Source organism: Muntiacus reevesi, chromosome 13 (assembly GCF_963930625.1).
Source record: "Muntiacus reevesi chromosome 13, mMunRee1.1, whole genome shotgun sequence".
In the NCBI taxonomy this organism is placed as follows: Eukaryota; Metazoa; Chordata; class Mammalia; order Artiodactyla; family Cervidae; genus Muntiacus; species Muntiacus reevesi.
Window position 1 is genome coordinate 18,098,390 of NC_089261.1, and position 18,169 is coordinate 18,116,558.

General features: G+C 35.4%; 1 protein-coding gene and 1 non-coding gene across 7 annotated transcripts in view; one reads left to right on the forward strand and one right to left on the reverse strand.

Annotated features, from left to right (window-relative positions):
• ATXN2 (ataxin 2) overlaps positions 1–18,169 on the forward strand; it is a 100,129-nt gene that overhangs the window by 16,434 nt on the left and 65,526 nt on the right. For all 6 annotated transcript variants that reach the window (XM_065904483.1, XM_065904484.1, XM_065904488.1 and 3 more), the window contains exons 2-5: positions 10,492–10,528; positions 11,619–11,678; positions 12,159–12,230; positions 12,791–12,941. In XM_065904483.1, the coding sequence (XP_065760555.1) occupies positions 10,492–10,528; positions 11,619–11,678; positions 12,159–12,230; positions 12,791–12,941 (320 nt within the window). The remainder of the gene's footprint in view (positions 1–10,491; positions 10,529–11,618; positions 11,679–12,158; positions 12,231–12,790; positions 12,942–18,169) is intronic.
• Positions 15,958–16,064, reverse strand: LOC136146242 (U6 spliceosomal RNA). The gene has a single exon (XR_010658959.1). It is a non-coding gene; the product is annotated as a U6 spliceosomal RNA (small nuclear RNA).

An 18,169-nucleotide genomic window follows, 5' to 3' on the forward strand; every position in this document is an offset into this window, starting at 1 on the left:
TGAGCAAGTTAAGGCCGAAAACTGCTTGTTGATGGGTTTAGGGTAATACTGTTAATATAAGAGTAGACACAGTTTAGCATTTCATTGAGCTGGTATGCATACTATTGATTAATTAACTAAAAGTTTGAAGCTATCAGACTGGAATAGTTAACGATGAATGAGCAGCTCTGCTTCCAGGTTACTCAGCGAGTGTAGTTGGGAATGGCAGGCATGTAGGGAGTATAAACTGGTGGCACTGAGAAGCGAGTGAATGATTGCTTTGGGTGTTCAGTTCAGTTCAGTCAGTCAGTCATGTCCGACTCTTTGTGACTCCATGGACTGCAGCACGCCATGCTTCTCTGTCCACCACCAACTTCTAGAGCTTACTCAAACTCATGTCCATTGAGTTGGTGATGCCATCCAACCATCTCATCCTCTGTTGTCCCCTTCTCCCGCTTCAATCTTCCCCAGCATCAGAAAAAATTCCAGTGAGTCAGTTCTTCGCATCATATGGCCAAAGTTTTGGAGTTTCAGCTTCAGCATTCAGAACTGATTTCCTTTAGGATGGGCTGGTTGGATCTGCTTGCTGTCCAAGGGACTCTCAAGAGTCTTCTCCAACACCACAGTTCAAAAGCATCATTTCTTCGGCGCTCAGCTTTCTTTATAGTCCAACTCTCACATCCATATATGACTACTGGGTGAGTGGTGAAGAAAAAACCTTTAAAAAGCAGTGAGGGGAAAAGAAAAAAAAGCAGTAAGGGTTGAGATGGATTTTGAGGGATGATAAGCAGTTTCCAATGAGGCCGTGGAAGAGAAGAGGAAGTTCTAGGCAGGGAAAAGTTTGTGCCAAAGTACAGAGATGCTTATAAACATGATTGTTGGCTGAAAAATTTGATTCACAGTGTGGAAGAATTGGAGGAGATTAAGTATTGAAAGCACGGAGACAGATTTGAAAGTCTTTGTAGTTAGAGAAGAAATGAAGTGAGCTTGAAATAAGTGCTAATTAGAATTTTTTTAATGAGAATTTTTTAAAAGAAAATTTAAACATATGTAAAAGGAACAATTTAAGACCATACAGTTATCTGTGAATAGCTCATCTTGTTTCCCATTACTCCCGTCCCCATTATCACTTGTCTTTTGAAGGGGATTAAAGTTGTTCTGAGGCCCCAGGAAAGATAAATGACCAATAGGTGAAACCATTGGGAGAGAGACTTGAGTTCAGTATAAGGAAGCACTCCTGGTATTTGCCAGAGGGAATGGTTGCTTTGGAAAGTAGATAACACATACTCCTGGAGAAGCTCAAAGAAAGGACTGCGCTGTCCAGTATGGCGATCACTATCTACATATGGCTATTAACGAAGTTTTTTAGTGTGGCCTGCATTTTAAATTTAATTAATTTTCGGCCATACCAGACAGCATGCAGGATCTTAGTTCCCCAGCCAGGGATCAGACTCATGCTCCCTGCAGTGGAAGTGCTGTGGAGAGTCTTAACCACTGGACTGCCAGTGTTGTGTTCTGCTATTTATATTTAGAATTAAGTTAATTAAAATGTAAAAAAAAAATCAGCTTCTCAGTCACACTAGCCGCATTTCAAGTGCTCAGCTACCACATGTGCCTAGTGGCTACTGTATTGGACAGCATAGATATAGAAGTTTTTTTTAAATTTATTATAGAAAGTTCTGTTGGACAGCACTGAACTTGAACCCCCAAGATTCCATTTTCTCCAAGGTATGTGTAACTTTTGGTGTATCTAGGCCATATCTAATTGTGCATGGCCTTGTGGCCAAGCCTTCCTCTGAGTAAAACTAATATGAGGCAAATAATTGTATTAGGTAATAATTGTTAAGCAGTTAGTAATGTGCCAGACGTTGTTCTTAAGCCAAACTGTTTATACGGAATATCATTTTCACAACCTTGTGAAAAGATACTGTTTATTTTTTAAGACCATACTATTTTTAGCACCATTTTGTAGATTCTGAAGTTAAGATACAAAGAGCTGAAGTCATAAGGTTAAGGTCACAGAGCTGAAAAGTGATAGGGCCAGAATTTGAACCCAAGCATTTTGCAGCAAACTGAAATAAGTTCTTGTGGGGATAATTCTTGAAGCATTGATTCTAGATGATCACATGGCTGAGTTAATCTGGCAGTTGTTCTGTGTGAATTCAGAGTTGCCAGCCGCCTCAGTTTGCTAGAAAAAGAAAAATCTCAGATACAGAGAGCAGATTGATGATAGTCATAGGCAAGAGATGGGAGAAATATATATGTTTTTTAAATTTTATTTAATCCTTTTGTGATTAGGTTATTAATCCATTTTGAGTTAGCCTTGCCAAGCTCTTTTACTTCTAGTAGGGTGTTTTTGGGTAGATTCTCTGCATAAATAGCCATGTTGTCATTTTTTTAAAGACAGTTTTCTGTCCAAACATTGTGCCTTTTTTTTTTTTTAATATTGTGCCTTTTATTTCTTTTTCTTGCTTTATTGCACAAGCTCCAGTTCGAGTGTCTCATCACCTTATTTTTCTTTTACAGTTTATTCAAATGAGGGTTCACAAGTTGTTTACTATGACTCAAGTCTGTTTTAATCTATAGTTTCACTATAAAGTCCTTTATCTTTCTGAAACTTGCTCACAGTGTTGTCAAATGTACATTAGTAAAATACCTTGATTTTTTTCTCTCTTCAATACCTTGATTTTTTAAAATAGATAAATCACCCTCAATTGAATTACATTGTAAAGCCTAAAAATAATTAAATGAGAGCAAGAATACTTTGACTCAATTGTGTACATTAAACTTTCATGAAAAGTAGTGCTATTAAGAGGTTTCTTGTAGAAGAACTGATTTGTGTGAAACAACAGTAGGCTTCATTTTTAAATTGCAGTTATTGACATAGCAGCCATATTTTTTGGTTCAGAGGTCAGCAGATTTTGCTTGTAATGACCCAGATCTTTGGGGCTTTTATGAGGCATATAATTTCTATATTACATATTGTTCTTGGCTTTTTTTTTTTTTCCTTAAACCCTTTAAAAACTTAAAACCGTATTTATTCAAAAAGCCCAAACAACAAGTTGTGAGCTGTAGTTCCCTGATGCTTGATTTAAAGAATTATTACAGATGGTCCCTGACTGAGGATGGTGTGAAAGCAGTAAGCATTCAATCCCTACTTTGAATTTTGATCTTTTCCCATGTTTGCTTTATATGGTAAAATATTCTCTCATGGTGTTGGTCAGTGGCAGCGAGCTGAGCTCCTAGTCAGCCACATGAACAAGTGGTAAGAACTTACAATCATTCTGTACCCGTAGAATTACTCTGGTTTTCACTTTCAGGGCAGTGTTCAGTAAGTTACATGAGATGTTCAACACTTTATTATAAAATAGGCTTTGTGTTAGATGATTAAGCCCCACTGTAAACTAATGTAAGCGCTCTGAGTACCTTTAAGGTGGGCTAGGTATATACATGTATTTTTGACTTTCACCTTATACAGTGGGTTTATCAGGACATAATCTCATCATAAATTGGGGGAAGGTCTTTACTTTGAAAGCTTTCATCTTCATTTTTTTTTTTCTTTCTTTTTTGACTGGGCTTATTTAATTGATGAAATATTTATTGTATATATCATATATGAGGCACAGTTCCTCTGTGCTGATTTTGGTAGATGGTACAAGGATGGATAAGATCCTGTCTGCCAGTATTGGTTATTCCAGTTTAATTTCATCCAAGAGCTCCTGGCCAAGGGCACAAGTGGGTGTTGAAATCTAGGAGTTTCTTTGGCTATATGATATGCCTTTTGGAACTATATTTGTTTCTGATACCTCTTAATTTTTACAAAGGCATTGACTACTGACTATGGTTTTTTTCTAGTGTGACTGTCATAGGACTGTGACATCCTGGAGGAGGCATCATTTTCTGGTCTGCACAAAAACACTATGTTGTCAAATAGATGGCACTTAGATGGGGAAAATGTAGAAACGCTAACAGATTTTATTTTCTTGGCTTCAAAATCACTGTGGACAGTGACTGCAGCCATGAAATTAACAAATGCTTGCTCCTTAGAAGAAAAGCTATGACAAACCTAGAAAGCATAAAAGCAGCGACATCACTTTGCCAACAAATGTCCTTATAGTCAGAGCTATGGTTTTTCCGATGTACGAATGTGAGTTGGACCATAAAGAAGACTGTGTGCCGGAGAATTGACACTTTCGAAGTGTGGTGCAGGAGAAGATTCTTGAGAGTCCCTTGGACAGCAGGGAGATCAAACCAGTCAGTCCTTAAGGAAATCAACCCTGAATATTCAATGAAAGGACTGATGCTGAAGCTCCAACACTCTGGCCACCTGATACGAACAGCTGACTCATTGGAAAAGATGATGGTCCTGGGAAAAATTGAGGGCAGGAGAGAGGGTGACAGAGAATGAGATTGTTGGATGGCATCACCAACTCAATGGACATGCGTTTGAGCAAACTTTGGGAGATAGTGAAGGACAGGGAAGCCTGGAGTGCTGCAGTCCATGGGATTGCAAAGGGTCAGAAAAGACTTAGCGACTGAAAAACCACCACCACCTTATTGTCAGGTGATGACCCTGAGTTAGTGGGCATATGATGGGTTCCCTGTTAACTAAGGGCAGATGATGATAAATTCCAGTCGAGCGAAGAGAGTACTGTTTGATTGGGATGACATAAATCTTGGAAAGGTAACATTTAAGGCTGGGCAAGTTTTTTTTTTTATTACAGAAATGTACAGACACTTTGGACACTAAAGTAGAAATTAATAAATAACTCATAGTTAATAATTTAAAAAATTTTGTTTATAAATAAAAGTTACAGTTGTACAAAGAATTCTTCTGTATCCATCTATATTCTTCAAGTAGCATCTCCACTTTTTCATTTTCTATTGTTAAAATGAATATATAAATATATATTTAATGTAAAACTTACATAATTTTATCAAACATGAGAGACGTGGTACCCCTTAGTTCTGAATACTTGGCTCTATATCCTAAAAACAAGGATATTCTTAGAAAACTACAGTACAGTTGTCAAAATAAGGAAATTAATATTGTGCCAAATTATTATCTATTGACCTTATTCAGATTTTACTAGTTGGTTTTGTATTATTCTTTATAGCTCCCCCCACCTCCTGCACTCCAAAAGAAAGCTGCTCTAAGAATCAGTCCTGGATTATATGTTAGATTCAGTTGTTATGCCTTGTTGGTCTCCTTTAATCTGGTATAGTTCCTTAGTCTTTCATGATTTGACTATTTGAGTACTACAGGTTATTTTGTGGAATGTTCCTCCATTAGGGTTTGTCTTAGGTTTCCTCATGATTAGATTCAGATTATATACATTTTTGGCGAGGATATTGCAGAAGTGATATATGTATTCTCATTGCTTGAGAGAAGGTTCATGATGTATGTCTCATTGCTCATGCTGTTAACTTGAATCACTTGTTGATGCTGGGTTCCTTTTCTATAAAGTCATTTTTCACTTTATCATTAATCAGTATCTTGTGATGAGTTACTTTGTGACTTTGTAAATATTCTATTTCTGTCAATTTGTGACTTTGTAAATATCCTGTTTCTATCAATACTTTATTGAACTAGCATCCATTGGTGATTTCAGCCTGAAACAGTTACTACTATAGTGGTTACTAAATAGTAGCCCTCTAATTCCATCATTCCTTCCACATTTATTAGTTGAAATGCGGTTGTCAGGTTAATAGTATGACAAGGAGAATGGAGCGTGAGACACACTCTCTAGGTGAAAGAGCAAGGCTCTGGATCAGATTTGTACAGATAATTTCTGTTAAGAGTTCATCTCCAGTGGCCCAGGACTTCACGTGAAAAGGGTACACAGAGTCCTGGAGGAATGACTTCTTCCTGTTGGATTGACCTTTTTATGATTATAAAATGTCCCTTTTTAGTAACTTTTTTTTGTTTAACATCTATGTTGTCTATTATTAGTATAGCCACTCTTGCTTTCTTGTTTGCATGCTATGTCTTTTTATTTTCAATGTATTTATACCTATACATATTAAGCATTTGCTTCCATTCCAACTTTCCCACAGCCCCTTCCATATCTATGAAATTGAGTATTCTGTGTACCTCACATAAGTAGAAGCATGGAATAGTTGCCATTTTGTGTATGTCTTATTTTTCATGTCTTCAAGATTCATTCATGTTATAGAGTGTATCAGTGTATTCCATTGTATGGGTGATAGCATGCTGTGTTTATCCATTCATCAGTGGACATTTGATTTTTTCCCACCTTGAACTGCCATACTATTTTCCACAGTAGCTGCAGTTTTGCATTCCCACAAGCAGTGTACAAGGGTTTCAATTTCTCCTCATTTTTGTCAACACTTGTTATTTTCTTGGTTTTGTGGGTTTTTTTTTTTTTTTTTTGACTTGGTTATTTATAATTGTCATTGTAGTGGGAGTGAAGAGGTAGCTCATTGTGGTTTTGATTTGAATTTTCCTGATTAATGGTGAGGTTTAGCATCTTTTCATGTGCTTATTGGCCATCATATAAATTTCTTTGGAGACTTATTTTTTTATGTTAAATTATAGGAGTTCTCTATGTAGTTTAGATATTAGCCCCTTATGAGATATATGCAAGTATTTTCTACTGTTCTGTGGATTGTCTTTTTATGCTGATACTGTTTTTTGCCCAAAAGTTTTAAATTTTGATGAAATCTTATATATATATATATTTTATGTTGTATGTCTTTGATGTCACAGTTAATAAATTATTGCCAGATTCAAGGCCATGAAGATTTTCCCTGTTTTTTCTGAGAGTTTCATAGTTTTAGCTTTTAAATTGAGGTCTTTGGCCCAATTTTTAGTTCATTTTTATATACGGTGTAAGGTAAAGGTTCATCTTTTTTTGCATGTGAATATCTAGTTTTTCCAGAATCACTTGTTAAAAGAGATTTTCCTTGAATGATCTTGATCCCCTTGTTAAAGATCAGTTGCCCATAAACATGAGGGTTTATGCCATTGATTTTTATGGCTGTCCTTAATGCCAGTACCATACTATTTTGATTTCTGTAGTTATGTGATAAGTTTTGAAAATTATTTATATGGCTGGGTCAGGGCTAAGTTGTGGCACGCAGGATTTTCATTGTGTCATGTCGGATCTTCTCTTGTGCCCCACAGACTCTCTAGCTGTGGTGTGCAGGCTAGATTTGTCCCACAGCATGTAGGATCTGAGTTTCCTGACCAGGGAGTGAACCCACAATGCCCTGTGTTGCAAGGCAGAGTCTCTCTTTTTTTAAGCTTATATTTATTTGTTTTTAAAAATAATTGCTTTACAATATTGTGTTTGTTTCTGCTGTACAGCATTGTGAATCACCCGTAAGTGTACACGTTTACCCCCCTTGGACCTCCCTCCCACACCCCTCACCCCACCCTCTGGGTTGTCACCGAGCCCTGAGCTGAGCTCCCTGGGCTGTAGAGCAGCTTTCCACTAGCTCTCTGTTTTACATGCAGGCGAATTCTTAACCACTGGACCACCAGGAAAATCTCTGTGATAAGTTTTGAAATTGGGAAGACACATTTTGCTTTTTGTTGTGTGTATCTTTAAATGTGTAATAATTTTTCCTCTACGTTGTTTTTTCTTGACATGCCAGTGTCATCTGTTGAGTCAAATTTACCATTCTGGATTTAATTGACTTGTAACCTCGTGGTATATAAGTTAATTTACTCTACTACCCAATGGTCTCTGTAAATTGGAAGATCTATACACTTGATTGAATCCAGACTCCCTTTGTCATATCAGAAGACTTTTTTAACTTAAGGAAATTTTTTTTTCATTTATCTTTATTAGTTGGAGGCTAATTACTTTACAATATTGTCGTGATTTTTGCCATACATTGACATGAATCAGCCATGGATTTAGATGCGTTCCCCATCCTGATCCCCCCTCCCACCTCCCTCCCCATAACTTAAGGAAATTTTGAAAAGTAAAAAGAATGATATAATGAACCCCTGCCTACCACTGTACTTGGCTTCAGCAGTTATCAACTCATGCCAGTCTTGTTTCATTTATAACCCCACCTTCCTGGTCGTCTAGTGGTTAGGATTCGACGCTCTCTCTCATTTATAACCCTGCTTCCTCCCTACTATATTATTTTCAAGTAATATAAGCTCTTTATTATTATTTTGTATATTTGTTTATTTGGTATTTTGAATCACATTTTAACCTCATGTTCAATGACTGTTGAAATTTTAAAATCCTGGATATTATTGATTTGCTAAATCTGATCTGTTGCATTATATTTGGTTGGGGTTTTTTTTTGAAATTCAATTTTTCTTTTTTTTACTATATGAAATATTAGAATGCTTGTCCTGAAATACCAAAGGGGGAAAAAAAAAAAACTAAAAGTCAACCATAATCTGAGTGGATTCAAAAAAAAAACGAGAATGAATGTGGGCTTTTTATCAGTTTCAGAGAATGCTACTGTTGTATGCAAACATCCCCTTTGGGTGTCCAGCCACCTGGAAGAGCAGTGGAAATCAGTAGTTTCTATACTTTTATACCACTTTATACCACTGTGAGTCGTTCATTATTTTCCTCATTGACCAGTTTGTTCTACTGAGTAAACTGGGTTGTTAAAACAGTTGCTCTTTATTAGTCAAAAATATAGCTGTGTGTACTCAATTTAAAAAAAAAGATTTCTATCATGGAATTTTATGTTTTAAACTCTTTTAAGTAGCCTTGTGGGTGCATAAATTTAAGGGCACTTAATTAGTGTCATTTGTTTAAATCTTTTTAACTGTAGCATCTCAGCAACCACTGCTGCTGCTGCTAAGTCGCTACAGTTGTGTCTGACTCTGTGCGACCCTATACATGGCAGCCCACCAGGCTCCCCCGTCCCTGGGATTCTCCAGGCAAGAACATTGGAGTAGGTTGCCATTTCCTTTTCCAATGCATGAAAGTGAAAAGTGAAAGTCAAGTCACTGAGTCGTACCTGACTCTTAACGACCCCATGGACTGCAGCCTACCAGGCTCCTCTGTCCATGGGATTTTCCAGGCAAGAGTACTGGAGTGGGGTGCCATTGCCTTCTTCGCAGCAACCACTAGGATAAGATAAAATGGTAATACTTAGACATTTTATATAGCCTTTGGCTACCAACTACAAATAAACAAAAACATCATACATTTAGATGGCTTTTGAAAGATGCAGAGATTGTACTAGGCTTTATTGTCAAGTTAATTTTTTGTGATACAATTTCAGAGAAGGAGCATAACCTAGAAATGCAAAGTCTATACTTTGGATCACCTGGTTTAAATATCTGCTCTATTGCTCATGAACTAGATGACTTCGGTCAAGACATTTAGCTACTGTTTCCATTTCCTCACCTGTAAAGTAGGGGTGAGAGATTTGACGTGGTGCTTACTATATACTGTCTGGTTTGTAGTAAGTTTTATAAATGATGAATTATTGGTCATATTCCTTAGGCTTTAGGACTTTATCTGTGTTGTGTGAGAGGCAGAAATGATAAAAATGGAAGTAATCTTGGGTGATTTGGTCAAAGACATTATTTTCTAGATGAGAAAAGGTAGATGAGAGTTAGAAACAAAACCAGCTGACCTCAGAGTACTAATATCAGTCCTGCTTTTCTGGGAATTGGCAGCATTCATACTGCTAGGCTTTTTCACCTGAATTGTGCTTCTCTTTGAATGTTTTTAAGTTTGTGGTTTTGAATGTTGTGATTATTTTATTAGAATATGATTCCAATACTGTTCCTCAAGAGTAATATTTATGAGCTTATAACATTTTACTTTATTTATTTTTTTTTTTAGTCATTTAATAGAGGGGCTAATTTTTTCCATTGGAGCAAGTCTTACGGTATATTTTGTTCTCTAAATTTACTTGATAATAGACTCCACGTTACCGGAAATTACTTGACAGCTGACATAGGTGTACTGCATTGTTTCAAAGGGAGTGGTTTGGCAGGGAGAGTGGTTTGGTTTGCTCTATAGATCCTAACAGGAGCACTTAGTATTTAAAATGAAAATGCTTTGAATGATTTAACTTATTTTCAAATGTTTTTCTGCAGTTGTAAACACAGTACCTATTTTTAGAGGTGAGGGGGAAATGGAGGTATCTTGATGTTATTAGTCAAGTATGTCAGTTAAATTGGGAATATAATCTGTATTTTGCTCCTGAATAGTTTTTTATGACAGAGTGATTGGTTAACTTTTGGAGAGGGGATTATTGTTTTTTGTATTGGTTATTTCTGTAAGTAGGTTGTTTTAATTTTTACTTTATTTACTTGATTTTGATTAGGGTCACATTCTTTCCTCCTTCCTCCCTCTGACCCATACCTGTTGCAGGCCTCTGAGCCTGGAAAGCGTAGCAAGCGTCATGCTTACGTAGCCCTTATACTTCACATTAGATGATCCCTCCCCACAGACAGTGTATTTTTTTTGGATGGGATTATAAGGTATTTTAAATTTGAAAAAATATTTTAGCTTACTTAGCTTGTTGAATTTCATAAATATTTAATCTTTTCAGAGGCCGAAACAGTAGCAAAGGACTGCCTCAATCCACGGTGAGTAACTTCAGTGTTACTTGTTTGGAAAAATTGGTAACGGAAATGTGATTTCTAAATCCCACAGACCAAAAGCAAAGGCCCCCCCCAAAATTGCCTTATATCTCAGATAGACTTTATAGATTAGTAGTTTGGCGTAAGATTATTAGCTATAACTGTTTATGGTGATGTGTAAAATGCAGAACTATTGTATAAATAGTATTTTGATTTTTCATACTTAATAATAGCTCATTTGTTTTACAAATGACTAAAGGCAAATATAAATGATTAATGAGATGAATGGAATGCTAGGACCAGAGTTTGCAAAACTTTGGGGTTTTGATTTTGAAATAATGTGCAGTCTTTTATTTCTTTCATTTTTCTTCTTTGGAAAATGGTTTTAAATGTCAAAACTTTATCAGTGAAATTAAACTAGGCACAAAAGCCAGAAGATACAAGAAATAAATGTGAAGCTGTCACTAATTTTTGAGACTTTGCCTTTTTGTACATAGATTTTCTTTAAAATCAGGACACGTGCTTCTTATGTAGTATGTAATAAGAAGTGATGTGGTTTATTAGACCTTAGAGCAATATCATTGATTGAGATGTACTAAGAGAAAAGGTAGTCAAGGTTCTTCTACAGAGGTTCCCCCTCCACCCCTATTTATTTAATAAGGTATATTTAATCCTATTTAATGTACAGTTGTTTGAGTTTTGATGTATACATTGTGTAACCACCACCACGGTCAAGATAATAGAACAGTTCTGTTACTTCCAGAAATACCTCATGCCACTTTGTAGTGATCCCTACTCTTAAGTCATTGATCTGTCTTCTGTTCTGTGACTTTGTCTTTCTTCATATATGGAAGTTCAATTGTGCTTTTTTTTTTAATATCATATATCGTTAGAACATTATTAATTGGTATGATTGATTTCACCTTTGAAAACGTATACATTGTAAGGAGGAAAAGATTATAGTAAACCAAATCTTCCTTTAATGAGAATGAAGTATAAACCTAACTAAATGTTTTGTAACAGAAGAAGTATTAACTCTAATACATGTACAGAGATAAATAATGAGTGCCAATAATGTTTTTTCTTACTATTACAGATTTCTTTTGATGGAATCTATGCAAATATGAGGATGGTTCATATTCTTACATCAGTTGTTGTAAGTTTTCAAAGTATTGGGGAGGAACTGCCTTGTGAGTGGAATAAAATAGTTTCTTGAAGTTAAATGTGAATGAATGATAAAAGTAACATTTCTTAGATAAAAATCTTTAATCAGGATGATGTAGAAAACAAATTAGAACTCTATTCAAGTCATTGTAACTCACTGTAAAAGCAATCTTGTTGAGTCTGCTGTGTACAAATAGCATTTACTAGTTGATTGTCTTTAGTGCATTATTTTGTTATTTAATAAGCTAGGGTCAAAAATACTAAATTTCCCAGTTTAAACTTATACTGCAGACTGAGCAGGGCCTCCTGAAGAATTTTGAGAATTAAGTGTATTGTTAATGTTTTTAAATTTTTTATTCTGTCAGTGATTACCTAATACATTGAATGAAGCTATAAAAAGTAAAATGAAAGGAGAAATTTCCATGACTGCATAGCACACTGTTTCCTTGATAAATTAATTATGTGTTTTTAGGGATCCAAATGTGAAGTACAAGTGAAAAATGGAGGTATATATGAAGGAGTTTTTAAAACATACAGTCCTAAGGTAATTTTTACTTTTTTTTTTTAATAATGTAAAACCCCGAGAATCAGCAACTACTGTGTATGTTTCCATGTGTCCATTAGTTTCTGATTTAGCAGTTTATAGTTATGAGACAGTGTGTGTGTCACATTTTCATGCTTAGTACATTACCTTTAATGCACTTCTTAAAACCACTTTGAGTGACTTTACTCTTTGGTTTCAAGTACTGATTACTTTATAGACAGATTTGTATAATCAGAATAACTTCTTGCTCTTTGTGCTTATTAAAATATTTTGGCCTTTGCAAGCATTGTGGACTAGAAGAGGGATCCTAGTGGTTTATTCTTTTCCTCTTTACTACTGTTGTGCTTAAGGCAAACCATGGAAGCAAAGACTAACTTTTAGATGAGAGGATTAGAATATTGGAATAATAGATCATATTACTGAGAAAATGGTACGATTATAAGGATCTCTTGAGATAATTTTTTACCAAAGGCATATAAGAAATAGTACCTTGATGTGCAAAGGAATTCCTGTTGGATTTTATTTTATAAATGTTAAAAAAATTTTTTTTTCCTTCTTAGTGTGATCTGGTACTTGATGCTGCACATGAGAAAAGTACAGAATCCAGTTCGGGGCCAAAACGTGAAGAAATAATGGAGAGTATTTTGTTCAAGTGTTCAGACTTTGTTGTGGTGCAGTTTAAAGATATGGACTCCAGTTATGCAAGAAGAGGTAAGTTTTGATTTCCTTAATATGCTTCAAGGTTTATTAGATTTATTCAAGAAAAGATTCTACACTACAGAATTTTCCTTTTTCTCTTTTTATTTTTAAAAAGAAGGCAAATGGGAATTTAAATGCACTTTTGCTGGAAAATATTAAAAACTTCAGAGGAATGTTCCTTGGTACTTTGGGTAGGATAAATAATGAAGGCTTGTATTCTATTAAAAACAAGCTTGTGAAGAATTTTCTGAAGTTTTACTGTCAAAAATGCTACTAATAGTACCCAACTAAAAATTTCTTGTCCTGTTTGACTTAAATGTTTTAGCTTACATATTCTTAGTTTTATCATGTTTATAAATAATACTTACATACTTTTACTATGCTTGTTCTATAAATACTTTATAGTTTTTTAATCTGGAAAGAAGTCAGAAGCATGGGAATAAAGGAGAGAGGCAGAGGGTTATGGATGGAAAATGATTGCTTAAATGAAGTTGAAAAATGTGAAGTAGAACATATATATTGGAAGAAATATTCAAAGTATGGGACTGTTTTAAGAATATAAAAGTGGTGATGTAGTTATGTTAAAATTTAGTCTATTTCAGGTGTCTATTGAGGAAGAAAATGTGGGAAATGCTATCACTCATTTGGAGAGCATGCTCTGCGGTGCTGAGTGTCCAATAACACATTGAAAGGCTCTCCTGGGCGATTTTGAAACTGGTTCTAAAATTCGTAAATGATTTTTTGTGGGGTTTGGGGCAGGACAGCGGTGGCATTCAAATTTTGTAGTCATTTCTGTTGCAGCTTATAACAGTTTTTTATTTTCATCATTCAGTCTATACCAACTGTTTTCATTGTTGGGCTGGTACTTCTCCACTGTTATTTGGAAATTACAAGCCGCCAGAAAGTTAAGCCTTTCTCTTGGACCTCTTAGTAAGGTTCTCAGCATTAGTTATAGATCGCTTTTTCAGAAGGGAGCTGCTCTAGGTACTGTGAAACTGCTTTTGCATTGTTGATGAAAACCCTGTGCTCTGATCTTGTACCTTCTCATATGTCTGTGTCTTTGATTCACAACTCTGTCTAAGAGTCCTTCAGTGGCCCATACAAGCAAACAAGTCTTTTGGTTTTTTTGGCCACTAACACCATGTGGAATCTTAGTTGCCTGATACTGGAAGCTCAGAGTCCTAACCGTTGGACAACCACCAGGGAAGTACCAGCAAGTCTTTTTTAGTGATTGCCTTTGGAGTTCATCTTACTTATGCCTAGGAGCACAAAATTATTTATACTTAAAACTATTGAAATATTTCACTATTTAAATTTAAAAATTGATTTGGATCATAAATCAAAAGGAAAAATAACATTTTAGTTTGAGTTTAGCACTTAGCACCCTGGGAAAAAAGTATTGGCCTCAACAGCAACAGATATTCCCTGATCTGTTGGGTACCAGGCCATTTAGCTCAAAGCCATTCTTAACATGCTTTGTTGTTATTCTTAAAGAGAATTGACATTTCCTAAGTTTGAAAGGATAAGTACTACTTGAAGACATTTATGTCCCATTCATTGATCCTTGTAAAAGTTAGTCTTTAAATTTTTATTATTTTGTTTATTGTTTTATTATGCCTTTATTTCTCAGGTAAATTGTATTCATTGTAGAAAGCCAAGAAAATCCAAATCAGAGCAATAGCTTTGATAGTGTTCAGTACATTCATTAGGGGATGCATGTATTTTTCTAATACATAATAGTTTACTCGATGAGAACATTGAGTAGTGGAGTTATTTCAGGTATTTTATTTAAGGACTTATAGGAGTTTAGTGAATTATACAATTGTGTCCAGTGTATAGTGGTCTGAAAATAGTATCAAGTCATGTGTTTAGGATTTCAATTCTTTTAGTCCTGATTCTTAACACTATCCTGGCAGAAGTTGCATCTATAAAAGTATTATTTTGGAGATTCTATTACTATAGAGAAAACTTCTTAAGAATAATTAATTGGCATGATTTATTGTTGTTGTTCAGTAGCTAAGTCATGTCCAGCTCTTTGCAACCCCATGGACTACAGCATGCCAGGCTTCCCTGTCCTTCACTATCTCCCTGAGTTTGCTCAAACTCATGTCCATTGAGTCGGTGATGCCATCCAACCAGCTCATCCTATGTCACCCCCTTCTCCTCTTGCCCTCAATATTTGCCAATATCAGGGTCTTTTCCAGTGAGTCAGCTCTTTGATCAGGTGGCCAAAGAATTGGAGCTTCAGCATCAGTCCTTCCAATGAATATTCAGGATTAATTTCCTTTAGGATTAACTGGTTTGATCTCTTTGCAGTCCAAGGGACTCTCAACGAGTCTTCTCCAACACCACAGTTCAAAAGCATCAATTTTTCGGCGCTCAGCCTTCTTCGTGGTCCAAATCTCACATACATACATGACTACTGGAAACACCGTAGCATTCACTGTACAGACCTTTGTTAGCATAGTGATGTCTCTGCTTTTTAATACACTGTCTAGTCTTGTCATAGCTATTCCAAGGAGCAAGCGTCTTTTAATTTTGTGGCTGCAGTCACCATCCACATTGATCTTGGAGCCCAAGAAAGTGAAATCTGACACTGTTTCTACACTTTCCCCATCTATTTGCCATGAACTGATAGGACTTGATGCCATGATCTTAGTTTTTTGAATAATGAATTTTAGGCCAGCTTTTTCGCTCTCCTCTTTCACTTTCATCAAGAGGTTCTTTAGTTCCTTTTCACTTTCTGCTGTGGTATCATCTGTGTATCTGAGGTTGTTGATATTTCTCCTGGCAGTCTTTTTCCAGCTTGTGATTCATCCAGCCTGTCATTTCACATGATATACTCTGCATATAAGTTAAATGATGATTTATTAATTATGAAAATTAAGTCATTTAGTACTACTTTTAGATAAACATTATTTGTGTTAAACACATACTCAGATATCTAATCTCCTTGAGTAAAGGAAGGTAGGATGTAGCCAGTGATTTTTTTTTTCCTTTTTTTTCCTCTTTTTATTAGTTGGAGGCTAAAAATATGGAACGCTTCACGAATTTGCGTGTCATCCTTGCGCAGGGGCCATGCTAATCTTCTCTGTATCGTTCCAGTTTTAGTATATGTGTTGCCGAAGCGAGCACTAACCAGTGATTCTTAGTGCTGGTTTCACATTCTAGTCACCCATGGGTTTTAAAAAATACCTATTCACTTTTGGAGATTCTGATTTCATGATATTTAGCTTGGGTGAGGCTCTGAATGTTTGATTCTGAGGTGTAGTCAGGCATGTGAGCCATGGATTTCGAGTGATAAGATCCTAGGAATGGCTGTGTTCTGGAGATCTTGAGGATTTGTACCCTTTCCTTACCTCACAGTGTCTCAGAATTGTACAGTGTCTTGAAAAGTCCCAGTTGGTATCAGTTTGATACCACTTTTTTGCATTTTAGATGGGTAGATGGTTGAGGGTTGGGTTTTTTTTTTCTTTTTTTAGAAATAATAGAAATGAATGAGTGATAAGAACAAAACTAGTATTACATTGTAGCTTCCTAAAAGAAGAGGGAAATTTATTTCCTTTGTGAGTTTCTATCTTGTAATAGATAGTACTGTCAAAATTGGCAATATATAAAATTCAAGTGCCACTTCTATGTATTAAACTCTATGCTAAGTATTTATGTGCATTTTTTTTGTTTAATCATCATAACTTCTTTCTGAAGTGGGTATGATTATTATCCACATGTTGTAGGTGAGGGAACTGAGACATGGATTAATTAATTTGATGAATTGAGGACACAGACCCAAGTGCTATCTAACCTCAAGTCATATTCTTAAACATTGTCCTATAGTGACATAAATTATGCATCTAATTTATTGTTTAATTGAGCTGAATCAGAATCAATCTGAATTTACCTTAAAGAATTTCTCCACAAAACCGAAAGTGGGGGGAAAAAAAACCTCAGGCAGTATAAATATGCAGATTATTATATTGTTTGAAAATTTTTTTCCTTTTTAAATCTTTGGCTTTATTTTGGGGGAAACTTTAAAATCAGTAAGATGCATGTGGCTTTTAGGTTTTTAATGCTAACTACATTGATTTTAATAAGGTTTAAAAGTTGTCTTTCATACACATATTCAAATGAATAGGCCTAGTAGTAATTGATATCTTAGGGTATAGTGAATAAGTTTCATCTGATCTCTTGAATGTTGTATATATACCAGTTTGATTTATGGTGTCTTTTTTGCTCAAAAGCAAGAGCAACTTTGATCTTGCAGACTGTTCTTTTGCACGTGCATAACTAGAAGAGACCCATCAAATTATCACTGAAGAATTAGTGTGTCTTTTATGTGAATTCCAGTGCAGACAGATCCTGGAATGCTCTCATTTTCCTCCTCTCATTTTGCATCTAATTTCAGAGCATTCAGCTGCCTTTGTATCTGTCTACCTTGGAATTGGCATATTATTGCTACTTGATTTTTACATGGTTTTCCTGTCTTTTTCCAACATCCCTTTCTTATCTCTTTTTTTTCTCTTCTCTTCTTACAGTTCCTTTATTCATTTTTTTTTTTTTTTAATTTAATACCCTAACTCAACTGTATTTTAGTTCTGTGGCTTCTCTTCTACTTCTTATTCCATTCTCATTTCCTTTGTACTGTTCTCAGCCTGTAGAACAGGGATCAGCAGACTTAAGGCTTATGGACTAAATCTGCTCATCAGTAAATAACGTTTTATTGAAACACAGTTAGGCCTATTCATTTATGCATTGTCTTTGGCTGCTTTAATGCTGCAGTGATAAAGTTGAATAATTGTGTTAGACACTATATGACTTTGAAAGCTAAAAAAAAATTTACCGTCTGCCCGTTTATAGGAAAAATTTGCCAAGTCTAAAACCTAGATCATTTTCCCTACTGCATTTCAGCTGTTAACGGTTATTCAAAAATACATATTGTACTGGCTTCAGTGAAATAAGGCACAATATATTCTGTTGTAACACACATCCTTTGACTCTCATCTAGTACTGTGTAATTTCAGTTGATTCCTTATGTCAGGTTAGATTTAGAATGACTTTTGCTTGCCAACTCCTTTGTTACAAATGATAAATGAGGAAATTGGTTATCTTGAATTCTTCTAATTATTATTCTGTATTGCTTTCTTACCCAAACTTCTTGACTCATTTTCTGCTGACTCTGCATCCCATTGTTGTCTTTTTTTTTTTTTTTTTTTTTTTAACTACTCATTTACTTGGTTGTGTGA